Below are 27695 nucleotides of genomic sequence, written 5' to 3'. Positions count from 1 at the left end.
TTTACATACAAAGGATTTCTCCTCAGTGTGAGTTCTACCATGTGCTTTACAAGCAGAGGCTGTACTAAATGCTTTCTCACATTTGTTGCATACATAAGGTTTCTACCCAATGTGAATTCTTTCATGTCCAATAAGGTGAAATTTTTGACAGAAAGATTTCCCACATTGCTTACATGCAAACAGTTTCTCCCCAGTGTGGGTTCTCTCATGTATTTTACAATCATATGCTCTGATGAATGATTTCCCACATTTGTTGCATACATAGGGTTTCTCCCCTGTGTGAATTCTTTCATGGTTAATAAGACTGACCTGTTGGGCAAAAGACTTCCCACACTGCTTACAAACAAAAGGTTTCTCTCCAGTGTGAATTCTTTCATGTCTAATAAGGGTACCATTTTGAATGAATGCTTTCCCACATTTGTTGCATATGTAGGGTTTTTCCCCAGTATGAAGTCTTTCATGTATAATAAGAGAATGCTTCTGCGTGAAAGATTTCCCACATTGCTTACATACAAAGGGTTTCTCCCCAGTGTGAGTTCTATCATGTCTTTTACATTTTGATGCAGTCCGGAATGCTTTCCCACATTTGTTGCAAACATAGGGTTTCTCCCCTGTGTGAATTCTTTCATGATTAATAAGATTTTCCTTTAGGGCAAAAGACTTCCCACATTGCTTACATACAAAGGGTTTCTCCCCAGTGTGAGTTCTATCATGTCTTTTACATTTTGATGCAGTCAGGAATGCTTTCCCACATTTGTTGCATACATAGGTTTTCTCCCCTGTGTGAATTCTTTCCTGGTTAATAAGACTGACCTGTTGGGCAAAAGACTTCCCACACTGCTTACATACAAAAGGTTTTTCTCCAATGTGAATTCTTTCATGTCTAATAAGGGTACCATTTTGAATGAATGCTTTCCCACATCTGTTGCATATGTAGGGTTTTTCCCCAGTATGAAGTCTTTCATGTATAATAAGAGAACGATTTTGCATGACAGATTTCCCACATTGCTTACATACAAAGGGTTTCTCTCCAGTGTGAATTCTTTCATGCCTAATAAGGGTACCATTTTGAATGAATGCTTTCCCACATTTGTTGCATACATAGGGTTTTCCCCCAGTATGAAGTCTTTCATGTATAATAAGAGAATGCTTTCGCATGAAAGATATCCCACATTGCTTACATACAAAGGGTTTCTCTGCAGTGTGAGTTCTATCATGTCTTTTACATTTTGATGCAGTCTGGAATGCTTTCCCACATTTGTTGCAAATATACGGTTTCTCCCCTGTGTGAATTCTTTCATGATTAATAAGATTTTCCTTTAGGGCAAAAGACTTCCCACATTGCTTACATACAAAGGGTTTCTCCCCAGTGTGAATCCTGTCATGTGTAATAAGCCTGCTCTTTCGGGTGAAACATTTCCCACATTGCTTACATGCAAAGAGTTTCTCCCCAGTGTGGGTTCTCTCATGTATTTTACAATCATATGCTCTGATGAATGATTTCCCGCATTTGTTACATAAGTAGGGTTTCTCCCCTGTGTGAATTCTTTCATGCATAATAAGAATATGATTTTGGCTGAAAGATTTCCCACATTGCTTGCATACAAAAGGTTTCTCCCCAGTGTGAGTTCTATCATGTACCTTACAAGCAGAGGCTGTACTAAATGCTTTCCCACATTTGTTGCATACAAAAGTATTCTCCCCAGTGTGAATGTTTTTATTTCTTTGACAGCTACTGTGTTCACTGAATGCTTTCCCACATTTCTTACATTCATATTGTTGCTTTCCAGTGTGAAGTTTATGTTTTTTAAAGAAATTACTGTGAGATAATACTTTTGCACATTTCTCAGTTATATGATGTTTCTCTCTACCATATTTTCTAACATGTTTTTCAATATTCAATGAAGAAATAGAACTATTCTCATAGTGTTTTTGTACATATGAGTTTCCCAAACTGTGGAATGTCTTGTGGATTTGAACATTGTTAGGTGTTGTGTGGGCTTTCAAACTTTTGTTACCTACAAAGATTTTCTGCCCAGAGTGAGTTTTTTCACTAAGATCAGATCTGACCTCCTCATATTGCCCATATTGACAGGGTCTCTGTGCAGTCTTCCTCATTTCATGCTTCTGAAAAGGCTGGAGATCACTATAGTTCTCTGCATCTTCATTACATTTATATTGATGCTCTTGAATTCTCAAATAATTATCTTTATCACATTTGTAAAGAAATACAAAGAATGATATCAATCACAATGTAAAAGGCTCCAAATTGGCAATCATTTTATGATGACAAATTTAGTTTGATTCCTGCTAAGTAATTCTAATGGTTAACTGACTCACTGCCTTGCAGGACTTCTTTCAAAGTACTATTCATTCTAAAATGGATGGCATTCTTTTGGCAATTTTAATTTTTACTCTTTTTTTGTTTTGGTACCAGGGATTGAACTCACAACTACATGCTTGCTTATGCACCTGAGATAAATCCCATGCTCTATTTTGGCAATTTTAAATTGTTACGTGATTTTAATACTTAATATCATTTTATGAGACTGGTACAAATGAATAACAAACATTGATCATTTTTTTAGATCTTCATTTCTTCATTTTCCCCTTTGTGTATTTTGTCTGATCATCTTTCTCATCTACAAACATAAGGATTTCTGTCATATATTGTCTCTCTTTACTTTCATTACTCAAATATGTTTTTAATTTCTCATTTAAGAAACAACCTGAGTTGTGGTGAAGGATTTAGCTCAGCAGCATAAGCAACCTGCCTGGCAAGCATGAAGTTGTGAGTCCATGCCTGTGTACCAAAAAGAAAAAAAAAAAAAAAAAAAAAGAAAAGAAAAAAAAACCTGTGATATTTCCATTTCTATGTCTGATTTACTTCACTTAAGGTCCAATACTTTTTGTTTCTTGGGAAATTATATCATGGTTCCCTGTATAGCATATTTTTTTCAACATGGAGTTAAACACAAGTCATAGAGTAAACTATATTTGCTGATCTATTATTTGTTTTGTGGGGAGAGATTTTATTGACCATTAACTTGCCCAAGCTCAACTTCAACTGCTGATCCAGCCTCCCAGCTGCTGGGATTGCAGGAATGTACCACCATGGTGAGTTGACTCCACATTTTCTTTACTTTGGCTTCCAGTGATAGGCATCTTGGCTTTTCTCATTAATTAGCTATTGCGAGTTGGTTTTTGTATTAGATATTGTAAATCCACTTTCATGTGCTTTAAGAAACAACACATTCATGGATCACTAACATTTGATGATTTTAATGTATTTGACAATATACTGAGAGAATCATTACACATAATGAGGCAGTACAACCCACTCAATAGTCATGAGGTAGAGGCAGGAGGATTGCTCTGAGTTTCAGGCCATTATGGGCTTCACAGTAAGTTCAAAGTCAACCTGCACTACAGTATAAAATCATGGCTCATAAGATTTAAAAAAAGGATATAATTGTGGAGATACATGTGAAACAATATGAAACATATGTTTTAATTTTCAGGCCACAGAATATTTATTACCACATTTCTATTTTATGCATCCATCAACAATGTACGAGGAATTTTAAACATGAACAGCTCAACATTGTATAGGATATTTTCAAAGTAGTTATTATAACAGTAGAATTCATTTTCATTTTGAATGCTGATTCTATGTGAAAATAATTCTTGATCATGAAAATCGCAGTATTCACATGTATACATAAATGGTATTTTGAAGATCAGTTTCTACCAACTTTCACAATTTGTTCATTTCCTACATATCAGAATACAATATTTAAATTTACTCTTATGCATTTCTATGATGTTGATCATGAAGGCAATTTTTAAACTGAACCATTAGATAGTGTTATATACTTCATAGTATTAGAATTAACTCTGATACTTACATTGAAATACATTTCTATGGATTCCCAGATAACACAAAATAAAACCAAGTGTATCTCTTGATATTTTGGGGAAGTTAAAGTATAGCATGATCTCATATCTTCGAGTTCCTTTGTTGTAATATTTATGATAACACACTGACAAGTAATGTTCCCTTTCTCTTATGTGTTTCAGTTACCTTAGATTTCTTGAGCAATTTTTGTCCTCTTCCTTAATTTGCTGATTATTCCATATTCTTCCTGTAATATGGACATAGAAATAAAATACATTCACTATAACTGTAGATTAAAACATCATTGATTTGATTTATACTCAGTATAATCAGACTTGAGATATACAAACACATATTATTATTAAGTATATTAAACTGTATCACTGAGCAATAATTAATGCTGTGTGTATAATTAATCATGTCATCCTTACCTGTTTCAGTAATATTCATATGTGTTTCCCACATGACTCCTCTGTAGAGCTTCTTTTGGGATGGAGTCAGCAAATCCCATTCTGCTGGGGTGAAGTTCACAGCTACATCCTCAAAGGTCACTGTCTCCTAAATAATGACAAGGGTCCTGAAGTTCTGGCACACACAACATGATATATCTCAGTTCCTCTCATAAATAGTCTAACTGAAGTTCATTCTTTCAAATATGAATTGCATGTCATGGTTATCAAAACTCAAATACATTCAGACATAATCACCCAGTAACACTGACACTGGACTATAACACACTGCCAAAGCAATCACAGAACTGTAGCATGGTTTGTCCTGGAGGGCCACCAATAGTGGAATTTTTCACTTTAAAACAGACCTCAAAGAGTGAGCATACAAACCACCATTCACAAAATACTTATTTATTCATAACACTGAGTTCCTCTTTCTTTATCAACAGCATTATTGTCTTGAGTCTAGATTTATAGATAAATATTTAGTGGAATATGAAAGGAGATCTACAAATTATTAAAATTTAATGACAGAAAAGTTTTATTTGACCATTCTATAGACAAGGAAATTAGGGAAAATGTAGCTATAAGCCTATAGCTCAGGGATACTAAATTATCTTCTTGTATTTATACAGTAGAAATTCCACTAGGGTACAAAGGAAGACAAGTTGGAAAAAGCATATATGAAATGCTTGAAATGAAGTAAAAATTGAGGCATAGCAAATTAACTGGTCCCTAAATACAGAAGGAAGTGTTCAGTCTAATGGAATAGTATAGGCCTGTTCTCTCAGCACTTGAAATGGTGATGTAAGAGCATTACCAGAAATTTCACACTTGCCATGGATATAGTGCCCAGCTTGGGTGATGTAATAAGGACAGTTCAGGCTACAAAGTGAAGCCATTCATCAAACTCCAATACCAAATGAACATTAAAATTAATTAACAGTCATTGACAAATCACAGCTTTGTACCAGGATATCTCTCAATGGTACAAATACCTGTCTGACATTTGCAAGGGCCTGAGCACAATTTCCAGTACCAAAAATAGAATACAAGCACATCTTTGCTTACTTCAACAACTGTAGAAGTATGTTAGAGAAAAAAGCCAACAAACATTCAATATTTGTGTGCCAGAAAACATCTTCATAATAAACAGGAAAACAGTTGACATCCAACATTCATACCAGTGGGCAAATGGATCTCAGGAAAAGAAGACAACCTTCAATTCATCCACATGGAAGTAGAATATTATGTCACAATTCTGCTGGCATTATTCTTTTAAGCAAGAAAGCACAGCATGTTTTATTTACATTCAGAAAGAAAAAGGTATGTCCCTAGAAATCTGGCCTGCACACTATCCTTGCCTATGTGCATGGGTGAACTATTGAAATGGGAAAGAGAAACATGAATTACTGTGAAATTTATACTGAAAAACACTCAGTTCATGCAAAACTCTCCTCTGAAGAAAACCAAGCAGCCATAAAAATTAGAAGAAATAGAAATCCATGAAGATTGGAATTAAACAAGAAAATATTTATTGGGAACACAATACAAAGATTTTACAAAAAGTTAAAATCAATGAGAACAAATCTAAAAATAAACAAAACTTATGTGACCCAGGATAAATAATGAATAGAAAAGAAAATCTAAATGACATTTGTGAAAATAACCAAACAATATTGAATTGTGGAAGAAAAAAATAATTAGATTGATTCTTAAATTCCACAAACTCCTTTACTATGGAGTTTATGAAAATCTACAACAAGTGAATTCTTTCTAATGTCTACAAAATATTTTGTTCTATGATTCCTGGAAATACACGTGTTTCTTTTCAAGTGAAATGAAAGACTCAGAAACAGTGACCAAGAGAATAAATGTGAATGAACTTTGGCCTTGATTCACATATCAGCCCTTGTGAATGACAGTGAGAAATGATGGAATGGATAAATACCACAAAATCTCACAATATATTTCTCTGTGCAGTTTCAATTGTAGTTTCTAGAAACTTAAAGGGAAGAAGTCAAAAGAATCATTTCCATAAAAGAACACATTGTAAACTTTGGAAAACTTCCAATGAATTGTCATCAACCATGCAATAATACTGTCTACCCTGAAGGTATTTTTCACATGGTTACCTTCATTTCTTGCTTAAGACCCAGTGGTGAAACGTTCTGAATACACCTGTGACTCTTTAATTGTTCTCACTAAATCACAAAAAAGCTTTGAGAATAAGATTTTCTTTAAGTGAATAAAACAATAAATTGCAATACAGGTACTAATTGATTTGTCTCTGTTTATCTGTCTTGAGATAGGAAATGATCAGACAGTTTCCATATTAGATAGTGATAAGCAAACTACAGTTACAAATATCAGTGTAATAAATTCAGCACTAACAGTTGTGAAATTCGAAGTTCACCAAAAGGAGAACACATCAGCCTATCAAGAGAGGTGACATTATCAGGAGAACAGGTCAAATTACAAGGGACTGGGAGAACAGGTGTCAGAGCTGATTAATAGCTAGACAACTAGGTAATGGGCAAATACTCTCATGATCTTGAGAGCAGTGATTATAGTGTGCACACTGATATGATAGTTTAAATAGAAATCTATGCAAAAAGACATACCTCAATGCCATTGATTTAACAAATCATACTGAAGTTACATTAGCTTGATTATATTCCACATGTACAATCAGCAGTTATGTAGAAACAAATATCTTTCCTTAATACATGTCCCATACACAGAGCAATCAACTACATAAACAGAAACCAAATTGGAAAAAAAATGAGTCATTTCCAAATATATATTTAAGAGTTCAAAACATCTTCATCAGTGACTGGCAGCTCAAGAAGGCAGAGCAATCTTTAAAGTCACACATACATTCAATAAGATAACAATTCAAAGCAATGTATCAGATGGATTCTATTGCATGCTTTGTCACAGAAAGACATAGCACACTGTCCTCACAGTAAGCCAAGAAGTATTCACACATGTAACCCAGGTTCAGCACAGCAATACAGAATGAAACATAGCCAGTGGAGTGGAAGTCATGCAAAGCAGGCTCTTACACAATAAAATTATAAATTAAAAGCAAAAAAAATTAAGAATGCTCTTAAATGAGAGATCAAATCACAAATTTTGAATAACATGTTTCAACAAAAAGCTTAAATAATTTAGGATTTCACACTCCATGACAATGAATGTACATTTAGAATTATTTCAGTTCCTCAAAATCGATGCCTCAAAATGTATTAAAAACAGTGAATGTGGGTACTGGAAAAGAACAAAGACTTCAATTGTAGAACATTAGAGAACACAGTGCAGAGGGAAGCTCAACAGAGCAGCTGTGAGCTGAGTGCATGGCATCACTCTGCATGGTGGTCTTTGGGAAGTCTGCGACTAGGGCCAGCAGAGCACATAACAGGTCCATCCCCAAGCCTCTGAAAGCTAAGTTTCCAGAGAGAACTAGAGAAAATTGCTGCAATATAAAAATGTTAATCACTACACAGGAAATAGGATATTTCATTGCTCTATATTTGAGCAGATTCCAAAGAAAAATAGAGAAGAAACTCTTATAAGTATTAGAGGCATTACTGAGTAATTAATTTAAATAAATATATAAATATCTGAGGAAAAATATCCTACATTGATGTCAGTGGACACAGAAAATACACAACATGAAAAATTAGCAGAGAATAAGTTGGAATGCATACAAATATATTCACTTTCAAATAACAGTCTATATGGTGAAAAAAATAAGTTGAAATAAAAACTTAATAGAAATTTCAAGATAATGTACCACAGACAATATCTCTGGATTGAAATAGAGATATGTGCCATGTAAATATGAATCAGGTATCAACAATGGATTGAAATTATGAGCATTGTACCACATGCTATTCACACTGACTAAATTTAAAAAATATGAACACCACATGTGAAACATATAATGAGCACAAAGTGTATCATTTAGTGTGTCCTTTTCAACAATGTTCAGTCACTATCAATGAAGTATAATAATCACATGAGCAATGGTGCTTCTTTTTCTGCACATAGAGAAAATGTTCTTGTACAAGATCAGGGATATACCTCAGCAGCACAGTGCTTCTTTGGCAATGTGGCAATGTGAGTTTGATTCCCTGTTTAAAAAAATTGCATGTACATGTGAATGCTCTACTTCAGAGATCGATTTGTATTTTTAGCAGCCAGCCCCTTTGCAATTCGTCCTTTAAAGCATTATATCACTTTCTGCTTTTTAAATTCCTAACATAATATCCAATTTTTTATCATTATAAGGTATAGAACCTAATGTATTCAACAGTTTACTCATTTATTGTGTGACCCTAGATGTAACACAGTAGTTTACACATGCCTGCAAGGGTCCTAATAATTATATTCATCATAGTCAGGGTAATATGTCTGTTAAAATTTATTGATGTTAAACTTTAAAAAAAATTCTCATGTGATCTTTAAACATCCTAGAAGGACTTAGAATTGTGCGGGTGTGTTCACTGATTCTGGAATTCTACATCATTACAATCAAACTCAATGTGAAGGATACTTTTTGTCTGCTTGAGACCTCATATTTAAACTCACATTTTATTTATCATAGTTAGATGTTCCTGGCACTTCCTATGACTGTGTTAAAATATACAACATTGTCACTACAATGGATTCAAGACTTATGAAAACTAAACCTGACTGGAGAGCAGAAGGCAGTCTGCGTGCATGTCCCACCCTCAATTCTGGCCCTGTGAGAAGACAAGGATTCAGAATCATAAATTTTCTATAATAGACCTTTCCATCTCAAGGGGTGAAAGTTAATCTCTTGTGGCTTACAAATTTTTCCAAAGTAATGTACTCAACTTCACATGCCTGATGCCTAGATTTCTACTGTCACATTCTGAGTTTTGAACACATTGAGGTTATTAGGAAAGACTTGTCTGCGTGTGGCTTCATATGTCAAGGAGGCATGACCCATGAGATTACATCTGGTGCATGGCTTCTGCCTCTGAGGCTCTGTCTCTGCTGAAGATTCTCCATTGGAAAGTTGAAGATTTGATTCTGAGAGCATGAGAAACCTGAGGCCAATATCATAAGGCAATGGCAAATACCTGTGCTCATGCACAGAAAAGTAAGAGACTTGTTTTCCCCTTATTATTCTAACCAGGTCATATTGGCTATTGTCAAGCATATACAAAGTGAGTCATTTGCCATGTGATATATCAGTAATTCACAAAGAAGTGCAGAACATTAAAAATGGACTGGGACATTCATACTCATCATGAGACACATCACAGTAATCATTACAAAATACTAATCTTTATTTTGCTAAAAAGTCCCTTCACAGATATTCTTCATACATAGTAATTATTTTCTGACTCTCTTAAATCTTAAAACTCTCTTAAAGATAAAGAAACATTTTACCAATAAAGCCCTATAACCACCAGAATCCCTTCCTCAGAAAGAAAAGATTCACAAAATTATCTGTACATTACACTCAATCATTTCAATATTCTGCAGCTTGTCATACTCCAGAGTACTACATCACCCTCATAGATATAAAGCAGTAATTCATATCATGAAAAGTCAAAAATGCCCAAATCTTAAAGTGGAAAAAATTAATCACAAAATAGACAATGTGCTTTGCCTATTTTTCCTGGGCATTGTCATCTCCCCCATTCTACTTGAGTGAAGGCCCCAGGAGCTGAATTTAGGATTTTCATGCTCTAGTCACCTTATTGAACTATTTCTGTATGCTCACACAAATATGGATATAGCCCATACTCTAATAAAGTCCTAGATCCTTAGAAACTCCTCTCCGTTTAAAGACATGAATCTCCTGAAAATATGAATCTTTCTGATGCTAAATCACACCACTCAGTTGAAATTATAAACCTGAAGCTATGTTACACAGATGACATTAAATATATATTACAGAAACACTTGTAGTATCTAATTATAAACTTAATGCTAACCTCTCAGCTCAGTTTAAGCTAATTTAAAATTTCCATTTTATCCTCTTGTCTGGGGATATAGGTCAAGCAGTATGACTATATGGGGCCAAATCAGTAAAACAATAATTTAAAAAATCCAGGGAAACATAGACACAAAATACCCAGAGTAGTGTTGACATTTCCAAAAAGAATTGCACTGCTCTCGTGATAGAGCTGCTCAAGAGAAACAGGTGAATACAGCTATCTAAACTGGAAACAACTGGGTAAGTGAGGCTCCTGTTCTACAGGAGACAATTTGAAGACTGGAAAGCATAACGCAAAAGAGATATTTGAGTTTCATAAGGCAAATGACTTGATCAAACTAAAACTAATGGACAACAAAATGAATTGAATATGCACAAAAAAACAAAACTGTTATTGCAAGCACTATCATGAAGTATTAGATTTTTTTCAACCTTCTAAATACAAATGCTTTGATCTGTATTTCAGATATAACAGAAAGAGAAATCCATAATACAACGCTAAATATCACATGTAGCTCTCTGAATACAGCACACTGTGAATCACTGGTTGTTCACCCATGGTGTCCCTTTTCACAGACCAGAGACTCATCTCTGTATCCTCCAACATGAGCATATAAACTTTGCATTGTGCCATGTATCGCTAGTACAAACTGGATGGCAACTTAAAAATTCAATATAAGTTTAAACTCAAATATTTTCTCTTCATTATCCAAGGGCCCCATGGACTTTAGAAAAGATAATTTGAGATGGACATAAACTTTCAATGTGCATCTCATATTGAAAAACTTCTTGTTCAGTTATCCAGGGAGGCCTTGATTTCTAAACACTCCTAACTTTCCCAAGAGGCTGGCATTAAATTTCTGCACCACCACGACTCAGTGTTGTTTACTTTACCCCAACAGTGTATTCTTGGTGAAATTTCATGACATGAAAATAAAACACTAATCCAGGCATGGCAGTGCATGCCTGAGTCCCTAGCAATACATTGGATGATGTATGAGCCTCTGCGCATTAAAGACTATGTAAACTACAGAAGGAGACCCAGTTCCCTCCAGCAAAGCAGAGGCACAACCCTCACCACCAAAGTAGCATATTTCTGTCATATCCTCACTGGCAGTTAAGCTAGTTAGAAATATTACATCCATCAGACAGGGCTAGGCTCTGGAAGGGCCCCCACAGAGGAACAGATATCTGGTGACTTTGGGAGAGACACACACCACTTGCTGTGGATCAGATCTCAAGATAGATGACAAAGAAATACAACCACACCCTTAAATACAATCCTTAGGGATTAGGTATGGATCACCTTGAGAAGACAGGAGTTGCCATTACAGTCTCCTACAGAAAAAGTCACTGATCCATAAAGATTGCTAGCTTCTTATGTTACTGAATTCCCCATTTGTCTCTGATTTAGTCAATTTTACCTAAGGAAGGAAGCTTATTGTTTGATCATAGCTCTTTCCCACCTCATGCCTGCCTGTCTTGTGAGTTCTTGATCTATCTTTAGACTTGCCTCATCTTATTTTTTTATATTATAAAAATTCCTAGAAAATGCAGAGTCTTTGGCAACTCACATGGGACCCCTTCTGTCTCTCTCACAGAAGCATTCTTTCACTCAATAAATACTTCTTCTCTTAACCTTGGTTGTACCTAAAACTCATTCTTAAATGTAAAAGAACATGAATTTCTGCTGGACATGTAGAGGGTTGACAGTTTCATTCCCATATATCAAACTCAGCAGTCAAAGTGCTGGCAAACACTCAACTCTTCTTGCGATCATGTGCAAAGTGGTAAGACCTCATCTCTAAATGCCAAAATTTTTATTAATTAAATCTTTTTTAAATCTGGAGGATGTACCTAAGGGCCAGAGTTAGAAAGTCAGTCACTGGAGAATAAGAAACAACATATGTCCCTTAAAATCTTTGGTGTCCAAAAGAAAGTCCTTCCCATGTTATATTAGTAGTGATATCAAACATATTTTCAAACCTTCAATACCACGGTTCTAATTACCTATCTTACCTCAGAAATGACTAGGAGAGCTGATCAGGAGACACAGAAAGTTTTTATCCACGACTAAGTTTCCATCCTTTCTATAGACCTGTGAGCTTTTTCCTACTCTCAGACCTAGCAAGCAGACAGTCCTTCAGTGCTGTCACAGTAAGTCAAGCTCACCTCAGAAGTCCTGAGCTGGCTGCTGATTGGGCCTCCCTCTACATGCCCCTGCTCTCTCATTTCCTTTCCATCATATTGGTGCATGTTATTAAAAACCTTTGTCCTGGGCTGGGGATTTAGCTCAGGGGCATAAGCACCTGCCTTGTAAGCAGGCAGTCGTGAGTTCGATCCCTGGTACTGATAAAGAGACAAAAAAAAAAACTTTTGTCATTATTCTTTAATACTCATGAAGATCCTGACCATGTGAAGAATCCCCTACTTCAGTAATAAGTCCATCTCATTGTTCAAATTTCTTTTTTAGACAGGGACTCATGATGCAATTCAGGATGCTTTGTCCTGGAACTCATTTCATGCCCCAGGCTTGTCTTAAACTTGCAAGGATCTTCCTGTATCAGCTGCCTGAGTGCTGGGAATAAGGCCATGTGCCACCACATCCCACTCAGTGCTTCAAGTTTCAGGTCAAATCTAAGCACAACCCAAATGTAACAAATTTTTTCAGTTTTGAAACCTACTTCCATTTCCACTCTCATATTTATCACATCTCTACATCCCTGTAGACACCAGTTTGCTATGTTTCTCAGTGTGGGATTAACAGGCAGCACTGACAGGAAGCTGTTCCCTGCAGGAAGCTTTCCCTCAGAAGCTAATACATCAGCATCCCCCAAATACCTCATGGCATTTTAAACTCTATGAAAAGCTATGCTTTAGTAGTTCAATTGTAAAAAGTACTTATCTACTTATAAATAAGGCACTAGCAAAGGAAATGGCCTGAAGTAAAGTCACAAAAGTAGAAGCTAAGATAAGAATTAAAATGACAATAGACCATGTCTGGGACTTTGAACCTACAGTGAATTTTCTCCCTCAAAATAAAATGCAGATTCCAGTCTACTAGAGTTGCTTGCAACTGCTAATTACTAAACTCCTGAGATAACAGAAATGTAAATACAAACATCTAGTTTATCTCTAAACTCTGTTTCCTGTAGACCCCACAGGCTGAAGAAATGGGTTGGAGAATCTCAGTTCAAAGGATTTCTTTTTCTGGGTGCAGTGACTCTGGACTGTAATCTCCTCACACTGGAGACAGACGGAGGAGGATGGCCTGGAGCTCAAGGCAGGTCACACCACAGAGATACACTCTGTATCCCAACAATAAAAAATAAAACAGAAAGTAGAAAAGAAAAAGAAAGAAAGATGGGGGGTCTATTTTCAATCCACAGACTCAAGTGTACCCCCACGGCTGTCTGCCCACACAGGAAACATTCCGAAAGTGAAGGAGCCCTTCTCATTTTTATTTTGGTTCCAGAACTCATAACACAATATCATGAGATTATGAATTCTGTTCATGCTGTAACATTACTGCGAGTAGAGGTCTCAAATAAGGAATTCAAATGATAATGTTTTGTCATTTTGAGGACAGAATTCAGGTTTGCCTCCATAGAAAGCACTGCACTCGTTAAACACTAGTTCACTCATTAAACTGCCTCCAAAGCACAGCTGTGCCTGAGGCTGCGCAAAAGATATTTTGGGCATACAGGGGTTCTGCACATTACCTTTCAGACCTCCCAAAATTCCATCCCATTCCCAGCTCCAGTAACATCAAGTTACCATTGCGATGCTTGAGGGTTTTCAAGGATCCTTTGCAGCCCGCAATAAAAAGTTACAGAAACTAGAGGTTCATTCAGCTCCAGGCTTTCAGCACTGAACTCACCAAGAGGGCAGGAAAGAGCCCTCCTCCCTTGGCCTACCCGATTGGGTGTTCAGCCAGTCCCACCTTTATCAATGATTGGCTCCTGGGCCCATCTCTCTCCTGTGATGTCACCCTCTCCTGTCAGGATTCATGCTTCACCCTTGGTTTTTCAGTGCTGTCCTGGGTTTCCTTAAATGTTCAGTGCCCTCTCCTGAAGCTGGGCCCCAAATGTAACCAGGTGAATGTCTTGTGGAAGAACCAATCCCTTGAGGACAGAAAAGTTTATTTGGAGAGGTCAGACTGGGACAAACTGGCATAGGTAAGGGCTGCTGTCAGGAATGAGGCCATAAGCTTTATTGCCCAGATTTTCACAGGGTCTCTCTCAGTCTGCCCAATTGCATTAAACTGAGTAAAGAAACTACACATAAACAGTAACATATTTCTGGGAAAAAGTAAAGATAAAGGAAAATCAAACATTCCAACTGCTTAAGAAAAGGTTTACACTGAACCCAGTGTCATAATTAATACCTAAATTTTGAAGATAATCCTAGCCAAGCATAGAGTTCACTATTATTGCTTAAAGAAAGTACCATACTTGATCCACTAGATCACTTCCTTATATTGAGTGTGGGACAAAAAACACTTTAGACTGTAGGTGAAAACATTTTTTTGCAAGTATGTATATATTCAGTTCTAGAATCATTATATTTTTCCATTAATCTGTTGCCTAATTGTTGACTTGACTTCATGTGTAAGATTGCTTTTAGCCAATCTATATATTTTAGATCTAAAATATAGAAAGTATAAAAGAAAATGTAATGAAGCTGAAGTAGGAATTTTCAGGCAGGAAATGGTACCTGAGTTGGGATCATAGAGCCTTGAACAAGTTCCAGGGAAAGGGTTTTTTGTCTCTTTAATCAGTGCATCCAGGAATAAACGTCCTCAGTTATGAGGCCACTACTTTCTCACAGGTAGCTTTCGGACCTACATTTCTTTTCTTTCTTCCAAATGAAGTGTTTTTGTTTTCCATTTCAGTCTTGCTATCTCTAAGCCCTTATTTTTATGAATGTTGCTTTTGCTCATTTACTATAAGAAAGGAATAGGGTGCACCCCCACCTGTGACTAGTTCAGGTAGAAAATGATTTCTCTTCTTTTTTTTGGATTTCACTTAATGAGCAACCAAAAACTCTTTTATTTGCTTTTTTATTTTCTAGTCAAATAGGAAAAATATTTCTCTTAAGTTACTGCTTTTGTGCACAGCTACATTCCTTGCATTTTTGAGTTCTTGAGCTCAGTTTGTGCCAAACTAACAGGTTCAATAAATTTTCTCCATGATAATTATTGGTCAGCTATTCATAACAGTCTTGCTCTCCACCTAGTAACAGTGCCTTTTGAATAGGATATTTTCTTATAAGTATTCTAATGGAGTTTTTAATTATGAATCATATATCTAATCAGATTTTTTATAATGGGTGTATCTGACATCAGCTGTGTAAAATTCTATTTCCAAGCATCAAGCTTCTGACCTATCTGAGTCCCTAATTCACTCCTTAGAAAAAATGTAAACCTGGAACTAGCAGGTTCCATATAAAATTCCTGCAGATTAATTGGCACACTCTGTTTTGTGACAACCTTCACACTGCACAAGGTACTTTATTGGTCTTAATGTTAAATAAATTGTTATTCTGAATTTTGGACTCCTGTGTGTTTTTGTACCTACAAGAAGAGATGATATCTGAATTTTTACCTTTCTGCATTTGTGTTACTGAACATTCTATCACTGTGATAAAGTGTCTGAAAAATCCAGATATTAGAAATGGAAATTTACTCTCAGTGTATTTTATCTCATAATGTGAGACAGAGCACAGGAGCTCACCTCATGTTGGAAAACATGTAGAGTAAGAACTGATATAGCTACATCAAAGGATGCAGTGTCCAAGGATATGCACATGTGTATCTCTATGTCTGTGTTCCTGCCTCTCTCTGTTTGTGTCTGTGTCTGTGTCTCTGTCTGTGTGCCTGTGAACACACAGGGATTCTACAATCCTACCAAGAGTCACCTGCCAATTCTTTCTCTGCACAGCTCAAGACCTACATCCCTGTGCAGCTCAGCCCCTCCATGCACTAAAACTCAGTTTTATGTGTCCCCATGGTTGTTCTACCTTAGTGTATATAGATCTCATTCCCTATTTCTCTCATGCAGTGATGCTCAGCAGTGTCCTCATGGTAACACAGGGCAGCTGCTGTAAAACAGGCTCTTGGAATGGTCTCTGGAATTGAATGCATTATATTGAATTAAAGCCTGAGTAAGCACATTGTCCAGCATCAGTGTGCACGAATCATTTCAACCCTAGAAATTGTTCAGGAGTAACAAGTAGGAGAAAACATACGAGGATAACTGACAATGTTATAGAAAAGTCTAAAACAAAATTATTGACTAGAGACACTCTGTACTGCTGCCTTTCATCCAAGTGGAGCACTCAAAGATGAGGTACTTGACATAACCTATATCCAACTCAGATAACACTATGTCCATCTCCATCCTGATATATCTTCTCTCTGTCACCTAACCCCTCGTATTCCCCAGGAAATCACCAGGATTCTCATTTTAGGATACAGTGAAGGTCCTTTGTCTGCTGGCAGTGTCTCCTTGAGAAGGAAGTGGCTCCTGCAGGGGCTTACACCTGCCTTTGCTGACATTTTCCCTGTATTTATTATCCTTGGACAAGAGTCTCTGATCTGGAACACAAGGCTGACAGAATTAAAAGGTACTTTTACAGGTCCCTGATGCTTCTTTGGCTCTGAGTTCACCTGTTTCACATCCAGTATTCTCAAGGCCTTCCTTTATGGCACTGCAGTCCCTTCAAAGTGAGAATTCCAAATTGGCAAGTAAAGTTGTAAAGTCTTTGAATACCAACCCAGATTTACTACAGTCTGCACTGGGGTCCTGAAGATGTATCATACATCTATGGAGAAAATGACGCCTCTGGCAAGGATAACTGCTGTTGATACCAATGGAAAATGTGCACATCTGTGGATGAAGGTGCACCATATTCCTACAGATTGTCATTCCCAGGGCCCCCTATAGAAGAGAGATAACTAAAGGATTTCAGGCTTTACAAGGTTTTAATTTTAAATCATACACGGATCCAAGTCCTTGAGGAACAGGTAACTTTTTTGGAAAGTTTTCCTTTACTGAAGTGCAGGGCAGGTCCCCATTAAAATCCCTTCTGCGATCCCTACCACAGGCAGGGATGTGTATTAATCTTATGCATGTACTAGTATTTCTGCTACACATGGAAAAAAGGTCACTGAGTATCAACACCTTTGTCCACTGACCCAGGTGTAGTGGTTTCAGGGTCATGAATTGAAGGCAACAGTTGCCTGATGAGAGTTCATCTCCCTTTATGAGACTTATAGTCTACAGGACACATTCTAGCCAGGAAGGACACAGTGCTGGTGTGGTGGGCTCCAGATACTAAGCTTTTCCATTGTTGACCTGAGAAACCAGGATAGACATGAACACAAACATCAATGAGTCTATCAGGTGTGTGGCTACTTGGTTCAAAGAACCTGTCTGATGTGTGCTTCTGGGTCTCTGACTTCAGCGGCACCTCATGGCACACCTGGATGCCCCAAATGCCCATCTGAGATAATCATTGCAGTGATCATGAAGGGGATAGGAAAAATGCACTTGGGGTCTTTCAGCATGTTATGGAGGTTGTGGAAGCAGATGCTGTTCAAGCTCTCCTTCTCTTCTCCCCTGTCTCCTCTGCCATCTGCAGCTTCACTGAGTTTTCTCAGTTGAACCTGGGTCCTGGAGCTCCTTCAGCTCCAATCCTCTCTCATCACACTTTGTACCTGACACTGTGGGATTCTGTGATCCCTAGGATTTCCTATCATATGACACCCACAATAAAAGTCTAGGGATTTGGATCATTATCCCCTGACAACTGTTCCTTTCTAGTACTGCCCATTTGCTTTCATTTATTTCACCTGTGAATTATTTTAATTGTTCTGCATCATATTTGAAGTCTGGGTGGTTTTTCTGGATATGAAATATGTTATATCTATACAGGATCCATTTCTGAAAATGTCCTTTGAGATGCCTTCCATCTGCACCAAGTTCTGTATCCATTTCTCAATGATCAATCCTCTTTTCCCCATATCAGGGACCTGAATGATTATTATTACTATTATGCTTGAGACTCTGAGAGCTTCTGGAGGTAATATGTGGACTCTGTGGCACCTAATACATGATGTTAACTCCTCATGGTCCTCTCCTGTCCTCCAGTCATCCAGCATCTGACCATCAGTGCTCCCTCCACTGTGGGCTTGAGGCACTTGCTGTACCAGGAAGCAATGCTTCCCTGGGATCTGGATATTCTGCCTCTGTAAGTCAGTTTGTGTTCATTCAGTCTGCTATTGTATTTCTTTCATTGGTGAATCAAAAGAGGGTGATGTTTATCTTATCCAGATTTTTGTAGATTTGAATACGTGGTAATAATTTTCTATTTCTTTACAAGTTGGAGAAAAAGCTAGCAGCAAAATTTGAACTCATTGGAATTAGGGTTACAAGATCAATAATTGAAAATGACATTTGCACATCCATGACTGAAAATGCAATAACAGAGAAAGAAAGAGAAGGAAATAAATGGAATGTTTTAGACATTTCAGGGATGTATTGTTAGCTGGAATTAAGAAGATACATCAGAGGGAATCTGACTAAATCTCAGGTGATGATGCATTCTGGAAGATGTCCTTATTTTGACCTGAAAACAAAAGATGCACCTGGGACATCACATCAGGAATAGGAAATCTCAGCCATTAACACAAGGCCACATCAGTGATGATGCTGGTCCAGCTCAAGTGCAAGGCAAACAAAGGAGGTGGATGTGCATCTGACTTCCTAGGATAAGTGTGACCATGGCTACATTGTATTTTGCTGAATTAATGATTCGCTAAGTTCAAAAGTTTAAATGGAAAGAGCAGGCCAAAGTTCTGCTCAATGCACTGTCATGGGAAGAGAACATGAAAGCCCTTGGATTCTGCCCTGAGTCCAGCCAGGCTGCATTTTTTCCTTCCTCCATGAGGTCACTGTGTGCTGCTGGGACTGAAGCTTGCGATTAGGACTTCTGAGGGGGCCGGGGAGAAGAGAGGACTTTGAGTTCTCAGAACTCAGAAATAGGAATTTGATGCATTTAATTTACTAAAATGAAGAATTTATTGCTCAATGATAAAAGTCAATCCAGAAAAATTAGTATATTCATTTTAGATGATGATTAATTGCCATATTAAAGAAAACAATGGTATATATGAATCTAGAGTGAAGCTGCTAGGTTGGTGAGGAGAAATTTGTTTTCCAGCACAATTAAAGATACACCCATAGGAAACAAGAGTAGCAAAATATGAGCAGTGATTACTGTCAATACCTATATGGCAGACTTGGAGGGATGTAGAGACACAGAGATGGAAATGCTTGAGTAGCAAGTATCATGTCACAATTCATATGGACATCCTTAACAACACTGCATATGCACCCGAAACTCTTTTGTTGTTGTTGTTGTTGTTGATCAGGAGAACTTCTTGCCAGTTAAAAGCACCCCAGGTTTATTTCTGAGTTTACACTGAGGTCTTCTCTGTGTATTTTGCTCAGGAAAATGTGATGGTGTTCTTGGAATTCAGTTGCAGGTAAAAGTGGTTCTTATTTGTGTCACCAGTGAGGGAGATGCAGACTTGGAAAGCCAGGTTGTATACTGTGCTCCATATCAAGTATCCCATCCATTGTAAAGCTTTCCCAGGGGCTAGTGGCTCCAACTCCAGTAATAACAGGAGACAGAGCTCCTCATGGCAGTGCAGGTAAAGGACTTGAGCTTGTCTCATTCAATAGGCTTGATTCTGACTCACAAAGTATCAGATCAGACATCACACATGAGGAAAAGGGGAGTCATGAAAACTTGCCCATTCCAACAGCCAGACCCCTTAAACATCTAGACACCTCAGGACTAACCCTAATGCCCATGTTGTTTGCATGTTGCCTGCAGGATGAGGACATTCCCAACAGCTTAGCTGCTGACAGGAATTTATTCTGCTAGCCCAGAGCCTAATTTGCGTGTATGAGTTGAAAGGCAACATATGGGATGCTGAGCGAGCGTGACTATCAATATATCCAAGATCGGGCATTACTGTGTATGGGAGCTACCCAGCCTAGCACTGACCATGTGACATTTATCCATGCCTAAGTTGTCCTGTGTTCTGTGACTTTCATGTGAATAATTATAATTATTTCAAATGATTTCTTGTTGTCACTATGATTATCAGATACCTGTTTTATGCACATCAAGAATTTGCCCTCATACTCTTGCAGATTTTATGTCACTAGCACTGCACTTACACATTTTCTCTTCCTTGCCATTTTCCCCTTTCAAATTTTACAATTCATTCTTTTCCAGCAAAATGGATCTTCTTTGTAAGTGTTCTGCTTCCTTGTGGACACACACTAAAGCACTGGGTGAATTGCTCCATATATTTCCACCAGCAAACGATCCTGCAGTGAGTGAAACAGAGACACAATTGTTAATATTTGTATTCCGACTGAAATTTATGGAAAGTAAGACATTTTGGAAGTGTGTTTCTCACACATGATAGGAACAGCAATGGGGACATGGGAATGGAATTAGATTTCCAACTCAGAAGATCTTAGTAGAAAGTAAATTTAGTTCTTAACAGACAATTGAAATTGTGTTTGTGGTGTACAATATGCTGTTTTGAAGTGTATCTGCCACCACTGAACCAGGTAACACCCACATTTTTTGCTTAAAACTGTAGGGAGATTTAAGATCTTTCATACATTAAACCAAGGAATTAGATTCCTTGGGAAGTGCTGGCTAGTATATGAGAGAAAACCAAACCCTGAGCCCCTCTGCCCACAAAGGGACATCACTGCCAAACTAAGATGTTACTAGTGAGAAATTCCATGAGCAGATGAGGACCCTGTGGGCAAAGGGTAAGACACCATCCTTATCATGCCTGTGTCTGGGAACCACTGTGCCTATGATGATGTCTTGACATTACAAACCACATCAAAAGAAAGGAAAAAGCATTATAATAAATCTAAAGACTAAAAGACACAAATTACATCTGAATAGGCTTCTGCAAAGTGTTTCTCTATTTTCTAATATTATAAAACAGATGAACAGGAAAATACTAGATTGAAAAGGCTGTGGAATTGGCAGGCGCTGACTTTAAGCCATGTTCTTATTGTGTAGAGTGTTGGTTTATACTTGGGAAGGAGCGGGAGTGAGAAGAAGCTACTTGGGGCAGGTGAGAAACTCCTGAAATCTGGTACAGTAATACACTGCCATGTCCTCTGAGGTCACAGAGTTCAGCTGCAAGGAAAAATTATTGGCTGTGTCAGCTGTGATGGAGATGCGGTCGTGGAAGGCTGAGTTTTAGTTTGTATTCCCTGTCTAGTACTTCATCCATAGTAGGGCTTTCCCAGGAGGCTGGTGAATTCAACTCTAAGCATAACTACAGCTGATGGGGTCACTGGTGAAATTTTAGGAGAGGGTCTGGGTTTCTAGGGGCTTCACCAGGCTGGGTCCTGATTATCAAAGTGTCCTATCAAATAGCACACCTGAGGACAAGGAGAGACATTGTGAGTCTTTCCCTTCCCATATCCTGACCCCTAAAAGAACTAGACACCCCAGAATTCTCACTCAGTGGAGTTGGCATTAGACACAGAAGGGTCCGCAGCATCTCCATGTTGCCTGCAGGATGAAGACCTCCATTCCCAACCTTCAGGTGACAGAGATTTCTTGTTCTAGCACCTAGGATGATTTTCATGTGTGAATCAGGGGCTGTATCAGGGACTGAGCTGGGATCCTCATATCTGGCCCTGATGTGTGGGAGTTGATGAATGTGGCACTGCTGATGTGGGATTCTGTTGGGAGCCGCGGCCGACACCGGTCGTTTTACTTGGCGGACGTGAGGCCTGTAAGGAAGGAGCAAAGCCTGAGCTAAATTACCCCTCCCATCGAGTGAGCCAAGTTGGCGCCTGCTTCCTGCCCCCTGATTGCCCTGGTGACGTAAGCAGCCCACGCAATAGAATAGTCTGCCTAGCAACAACTGATGTTAGCCAATCAGCCCGCATCACGCGCTTTGAACTGATTGGCCACTGTTACCCTATAAAAGTGAATGCCTCTCCCGCCACGAGAGAGAAGCACAGAGAGAGATAGAGAAAGTCCACCGGCGAGAAAGGGCTGGTGGCAGAGCGGAGGCCTCGCGGGGCCCACGCGGAGACAAATAAAGACAAGGTTGCACACCGCCAGACTTTGTCGTGTGTCTTTCCTGCCGGCTGGGAGCAACACCGACAGGATTCAGCCCTGGCAGATGTATTCTCTGTTTTGTGGCTTTGCACGATGTCAAGCTGTATGTAATGATCATGTAAAGAAAATAATGAGCATTTCGGTTTGTCTTCTGTCAGCCCATCATTCTGTGGCTTTTATACTAATTCTGGAGGAAATCCTTTATGAAAGTGATTTTACTACTGGTGCTACTGGTGGTCTCTACCTTGGCCCCTATGCATGGAACTGTTTCATCCATGTTAGTCATAATTCATATTGATATCTTCTCCAGGATTTTTTTCTACACAAGTGAATACTGTGATGTCTCTGATATAAGATAATTACCTAGTGCATGCCAAATTTTTAGCCAGATTCTGGTGGCTGAGTTCATATCTGGGGGCTTCTGGGAGAACATGGTGTACAGATAGCAGCAGCTACCGAGGCTCTCTGAGAGACCCAGCTTAGAATCCAGGAATGCTGTGGATTGAGGAATCCTAAGCAAGAGGAGATATACCCTGCTGACCCAAGAATGAACTGGGCTAAGAGAAACCAACTGGGGTTGGGTGAGAAAAACCAACTGGGAATGCAATCCTGGTGCTATAACAGGAACAGATAAAGCCTCAGAATGGAAGCTGGAGCCTGTGCCATTGGAAGCTGTGATTGGGGTTTCCTGCCACCGCTGCTGTGTCTGAATCGGCTTGGCAGGGAGAAAGACGTGCAAAAGCTCTGCGAATGGGAATCGGTGAATGGAGTTGAGAGCAGGACGGGTGGGGAGCCATGCATCAACTGGCGATGAGTGAGGGACCTGGGGACTCTTCCATGGTCTAGGAGGCTCCAACAGAGGACATTCTGGGAATGGGAAGACTTGCCAGAACAGCACGCTGTAGTGACTTCAGTCACATGTCCCCCTCTCAAGTGGGATTGGTGAGCAGTGCCTAGCCTATGTGATGTTGCTGGCTGAGACCCAGTAGGCTAACACAACCCAAGTCCCAGCCCCTGAAGGTAGATTGACCTGGAGGGGCAGGCCGCAACAGGGAAGGAAGCTGGGCCTCCTATGTATCCTTGTATATAAGGAACAAAGAATAGGGGAAGAGAGAGCAACAGGAAAGGCTCCTCTGCCCCCAATCCTGAGAAACAGGCAATAGCAGACATGGCACCAATAGACATAAAGTGCTACCTCCAGAGCCTCATAGACAAGTTCAGGAAGGGAGTTATTAATGACCTGAAGCAAGACATAAGCAGAATAGTTGGAGAAATATTAAGCACCACCCAAGAAAAAACAGATGGTGGAATGGAAGAACAAAAAAAAGGGGGGAGAATTGTTTGATAGAGAAAACATAGAATACGGGAAACAGGTTCAAACAGATTACCAGGAAACGAAAAACTCCATCAAAAACTGGCATAACAGCTTGAAAGAAACTAAGGATAGACTATCTGAACTGGAGGGCAGATTTGTAATATGGGAGCATGAAATGAAAAACTTCTTAAAAATAACAAAGAAACAAACAGCCATAATACAAAGGCTAGAAGATGATAAGAGGAACTATAAATTAAGAATTAAGAACATAAAAGAAGTAGGGACACAAAAAAATGAACTACAAAAGCTACCCGCAGAAATAATCCAAGAGAATTTTCCTAATTTAGCAAAAAGTAAAGATACTCATATGTGTGAAGCATACAGGACTCCATCCACCTACAACCCAAACAGAGATACACCCAGGCATCTAATAATCAAAATACCAGAAATCCAATATAAGAACAGAATATTAAAAGCCATCAGAGACAAGAAACAGATCACTTAAAAGGGACCACCCATAAGATCTACAGCATTCTTTTTGGCACAAACCATGAAATCATGAAGAGCGTGGAGGGAAATAATTCAAGCTTTGAAAGATAATATCCTCCAGCCAAGATTGATATATCCTGCACAACTATCCCTGGAAATTGATGGAAAAACAAGGTGCTTCCAGGATAAAGAGGAACTAGGGGAATATGTAACCACCAATTCAACCCTACAGAGAATACTGCAGGATATTCTAAAAAAGAAAAATACCAAGAATCCAGAAATAGTGTCAGAGAGGCCACAATGAATGAAGCAGAAAACAAAACGAAGAAGACAAACTGACAACTAATGACAGAAATAGATCTCCACAGAAATGTGGCAGAGAAGATTGGATGATAGAAACAGCTATTTTGGAGGAAATGACATCATAATATGTAATGATGATTTAATATCATCTTGTTTTGAAGTCCCATCAAGCTTTTGTTCTGTTTCCATAAGTCTTAATGTGTTGTATCTTACTGGATTTTATTATATGTGATAGTATAAACAAAAACTTTTATATACAAGGAGATTATACAGAAACCCTTGTTCATTTTCTGTTACCCTGATAATGATCCCCAGCCAAAATCTTCACAACACATCGATTTTCTCATCTGGTCCTTTGTATCATGCTCCAAAATATAGATACTCTGCCACTGTGAAGACTTGTGACAAAAGCCTCAACACTAACTCGGGTGTATAATGGAAGAGTAGGGAAATGAGCTAAATAAGAAAAACACTTTCAGGGAGCAGAGGGAATTGTAATAATCTGTGTGTATCTATATTCAGATGGTGAGAGTGATCTGACACCTTCAATTGAGAGCACAATGTCAATGGAAGGAAGGTGCATAGAAGAGCAAATGAACTTTTATCAAATTTAGAAAAACCAATACTTGAGGACAAGAAACTATGTGACTCTTTCAGAAAGCAAAATGGACATACTTTAAAAATAAAGCACATCATTATTCAGAGCATTTCAGTCTACTTTTGTCCCACATTTCTTTATCTTTTCATATATTGAATGAGACTGTTCTTGGTCATATGGGGCAGTTATGAGTTAAGAAGAAAAAAATAATTTCATGCCAATGTTTGTCGAATATAACTTTTTGTTTTATTTTATTTGAATTTCTTTAAATGTATCCTAAAATCATGAAGTTTTTAATTATCTTAGGGAAAACATGTGATGTTCAAATACATGTAAAACTCATGCTGAATATAAATCAGGAGAAGCATTTTTAACCTTTATGTTAAAATCATTCCAACTCTGTTCTGCTAGCTTTGTGAAATTCACAGTGTGGAACTGTTACCATACTGATCTCAATTTGCAAAAGCAACTAGCACCTCCTGCTCCATAGAACAGTCCTTCAGTACTCATTCACCAATATCTCCCTTCTTCCCCTCAGTCCCTTTTTTAGTCTGTCAGAATGTATTCTTTGATACTGTGAATTGAGCAACTATTTCTAAGATGATAATATGTAATCTATTAACAGGTGATTTCTTATTGTTTTTTTTTGTAGTTCTGTATTACGTGTACCCTTACACCGCTTTGTTTTGTTTTGTGCTTTTCTCTTTTTCCTCTTAAATAAAAAAAAAAAACCTGAGGCGTATTCTTCACTGTGGTGTGCTTTCTGATGAAGTCTGCTGTGCATCTCAGTATCTTCTATGTAGTTTTGTCTTGTTGAGCTCCCAGCAGCAAGGAGTGTGAGTTTCTACTGCTCAGCAGGTTAGCAGGCTGGTAACATCTTGTGAGACTGGATTCACTGAAAAAAGCATTTTGTGCTTTCTTGATAATTAATTGGGGTTTCCATAACTAAAATAATAGCAATTTGGCATTCACATGACTATTTGCCATCTACATATCTTGTTTAATATTGTGTCACTCAGATATTTTACTTATGGTTTTCAGGAATGTCAACAGAATAGCTTGTAATATGTAGTGGTTTCTCAAGGTTGTGCTCAGAAACTTGCTCTCTAATTTTCAATTGCTTCCTTGAAAGTAGTTGTGCACATATGTATGTACACTAAAAAATGACCTGAATACACATGAGTGTGATGCACTAATTTATCATACAAAATGTGTACTGTATATACGGCACATGGTAATAAAAATAAACAAAGCTGTAGAATATAATAAAACATTCCATTTAAAGTAAATACACTTACTACCTTAAAAGCCCTATTAATATGATTTTCTTTTAGAAAAAATCTAAATTAAACATTTACAATCTGCTTGAAGCAAATTTTTAGTTGACAAAATAGTATGATAACATTTTAGGAATTAAAAATAGACTCAGTTAAAATTTGTGAGTTAATAGCTGCATGTCATGATTGATGTTTTATGTGAAGGAAAAGGATCATGCTAACATGAAATGCCAATAATAGAGAAAACTAGTGCTGGATAATGAAACTTTCTCTCTATATAGGGAAGCTTACATTTGGTCTCACACAGATGGTGCCATACTGTGTCTTTTGAACAGTAATGCATGACCATGTCCTGGAGTCTCGGGCTGCTCGGTTCCATGTAAGCTCTGCTGGAGGATGTATCTGAGGTGAGGGGCCCCTGATGTAGAACTTCTCAGCATATTCAGTTTCTCCAACCTCTGGATCAGTCCATTTCATCCATTCCAGGCACAGACCAGGGCCTCTGTCACAACATTGTATGAGGCAGTCTGTGAAGTTATATACAGTCTCCTTACAGGAGACCTTCATTGAGGAACTGGGCTTTCTCTTTTAAACTCCAGATGGCACCAGCTGCACTTCACCTTAGGAACCTGTTGAAACCATAGCAGTGAGAGGCAGAATCAAGGGACATTTACCTTGAGGTAATTTTCCCTACCCGAGGCAATTTACCAGGGGTGCAAAATGAATTCCAGTGGGCTGCTTGGGTGTCAGTGATGCCCCTTCAGGTACCACCACAGACCAAAGCTATATGGATGCCCCCACACCATGTGTCCAGCAGAGAAAGGCAGGCCCCGGCAGTCATGGAGTTTCTCTCCACATCCTTAAAATAAAGGCCACTTACTTTATTTTCTGTCATCTAATTCAGCCAAAATCCTATCAGTTGGTTCCCTGGCCAGGAACATCAGCGCAAGTGACTCCTGGGGTCCTCCCAGTTTGAGGCCCCTGCTTATTCACGGACTAGACTGCCTCCTGGATTAATTCCTCATTTATTAACATGCTGGAGATGCTCAACTTGTCGCTGCTGGTCTGCAAAGAGAACTGCCCTAATTCATTTACTGCAGGTGAGCCAACCCCCATCCGAGAATCACTCCATAATTTTGAGCTGGGCCCGCACTGGATCTTCCTTTTCCATCACTGAACTGAGGTAGTGGTTCTCACATT

The 27695-nt window shown here is 38.3% G+C and overlaps 1 protein-coding gene across 1 annotated transcript; it reads right to left on the bottom strand.

Moving 5' to 3' along the window:
• Positions 1 to 183: 183 nt before the first annotated feature.
• Positions 184 to 26972, bottom strand: LOC134477102 (zinc finger protein OZF-like; the record flags this gene model as incomplete). Its single annotated transcript, XM_063254072.1, has 3 exons — positions 26787 to 26972; positions 803 to 1317; positions 184 to 718 (listed from the first exon to the last, which is right to left on the bottom strand). Coding segments are annotated over exons 1-3 (1236 nt in total), but the record flags the coding sequence as incomplete, so codon positions are not given.
• Between the last annotated feature and the right edge of the window lie 723 nt (positions 26973 to 27695).

Source organism: Cavia porcellus, unplaced genomic scaffold (assembly GCF_034190915.1).
Source record: "Cavia porcellus strain 051 isolate PalLab524CR breed Dunkin Hartley unplaced genomic scaffold, mCavPor4.1 scaffold_7, whole genome shotgun sequence".
NCBI classification, from domain to species: domain Eukaryota; kingdom Metazoa; phylum Chordata; class Mammalia; order Rodentia; family Caviidae; genus Cavia; species Cavia porcellus.
Note: the sequence above shows the minus strand (reverse complement) of the source record. Positions and strands in the feature narration are given on the sequence as shown.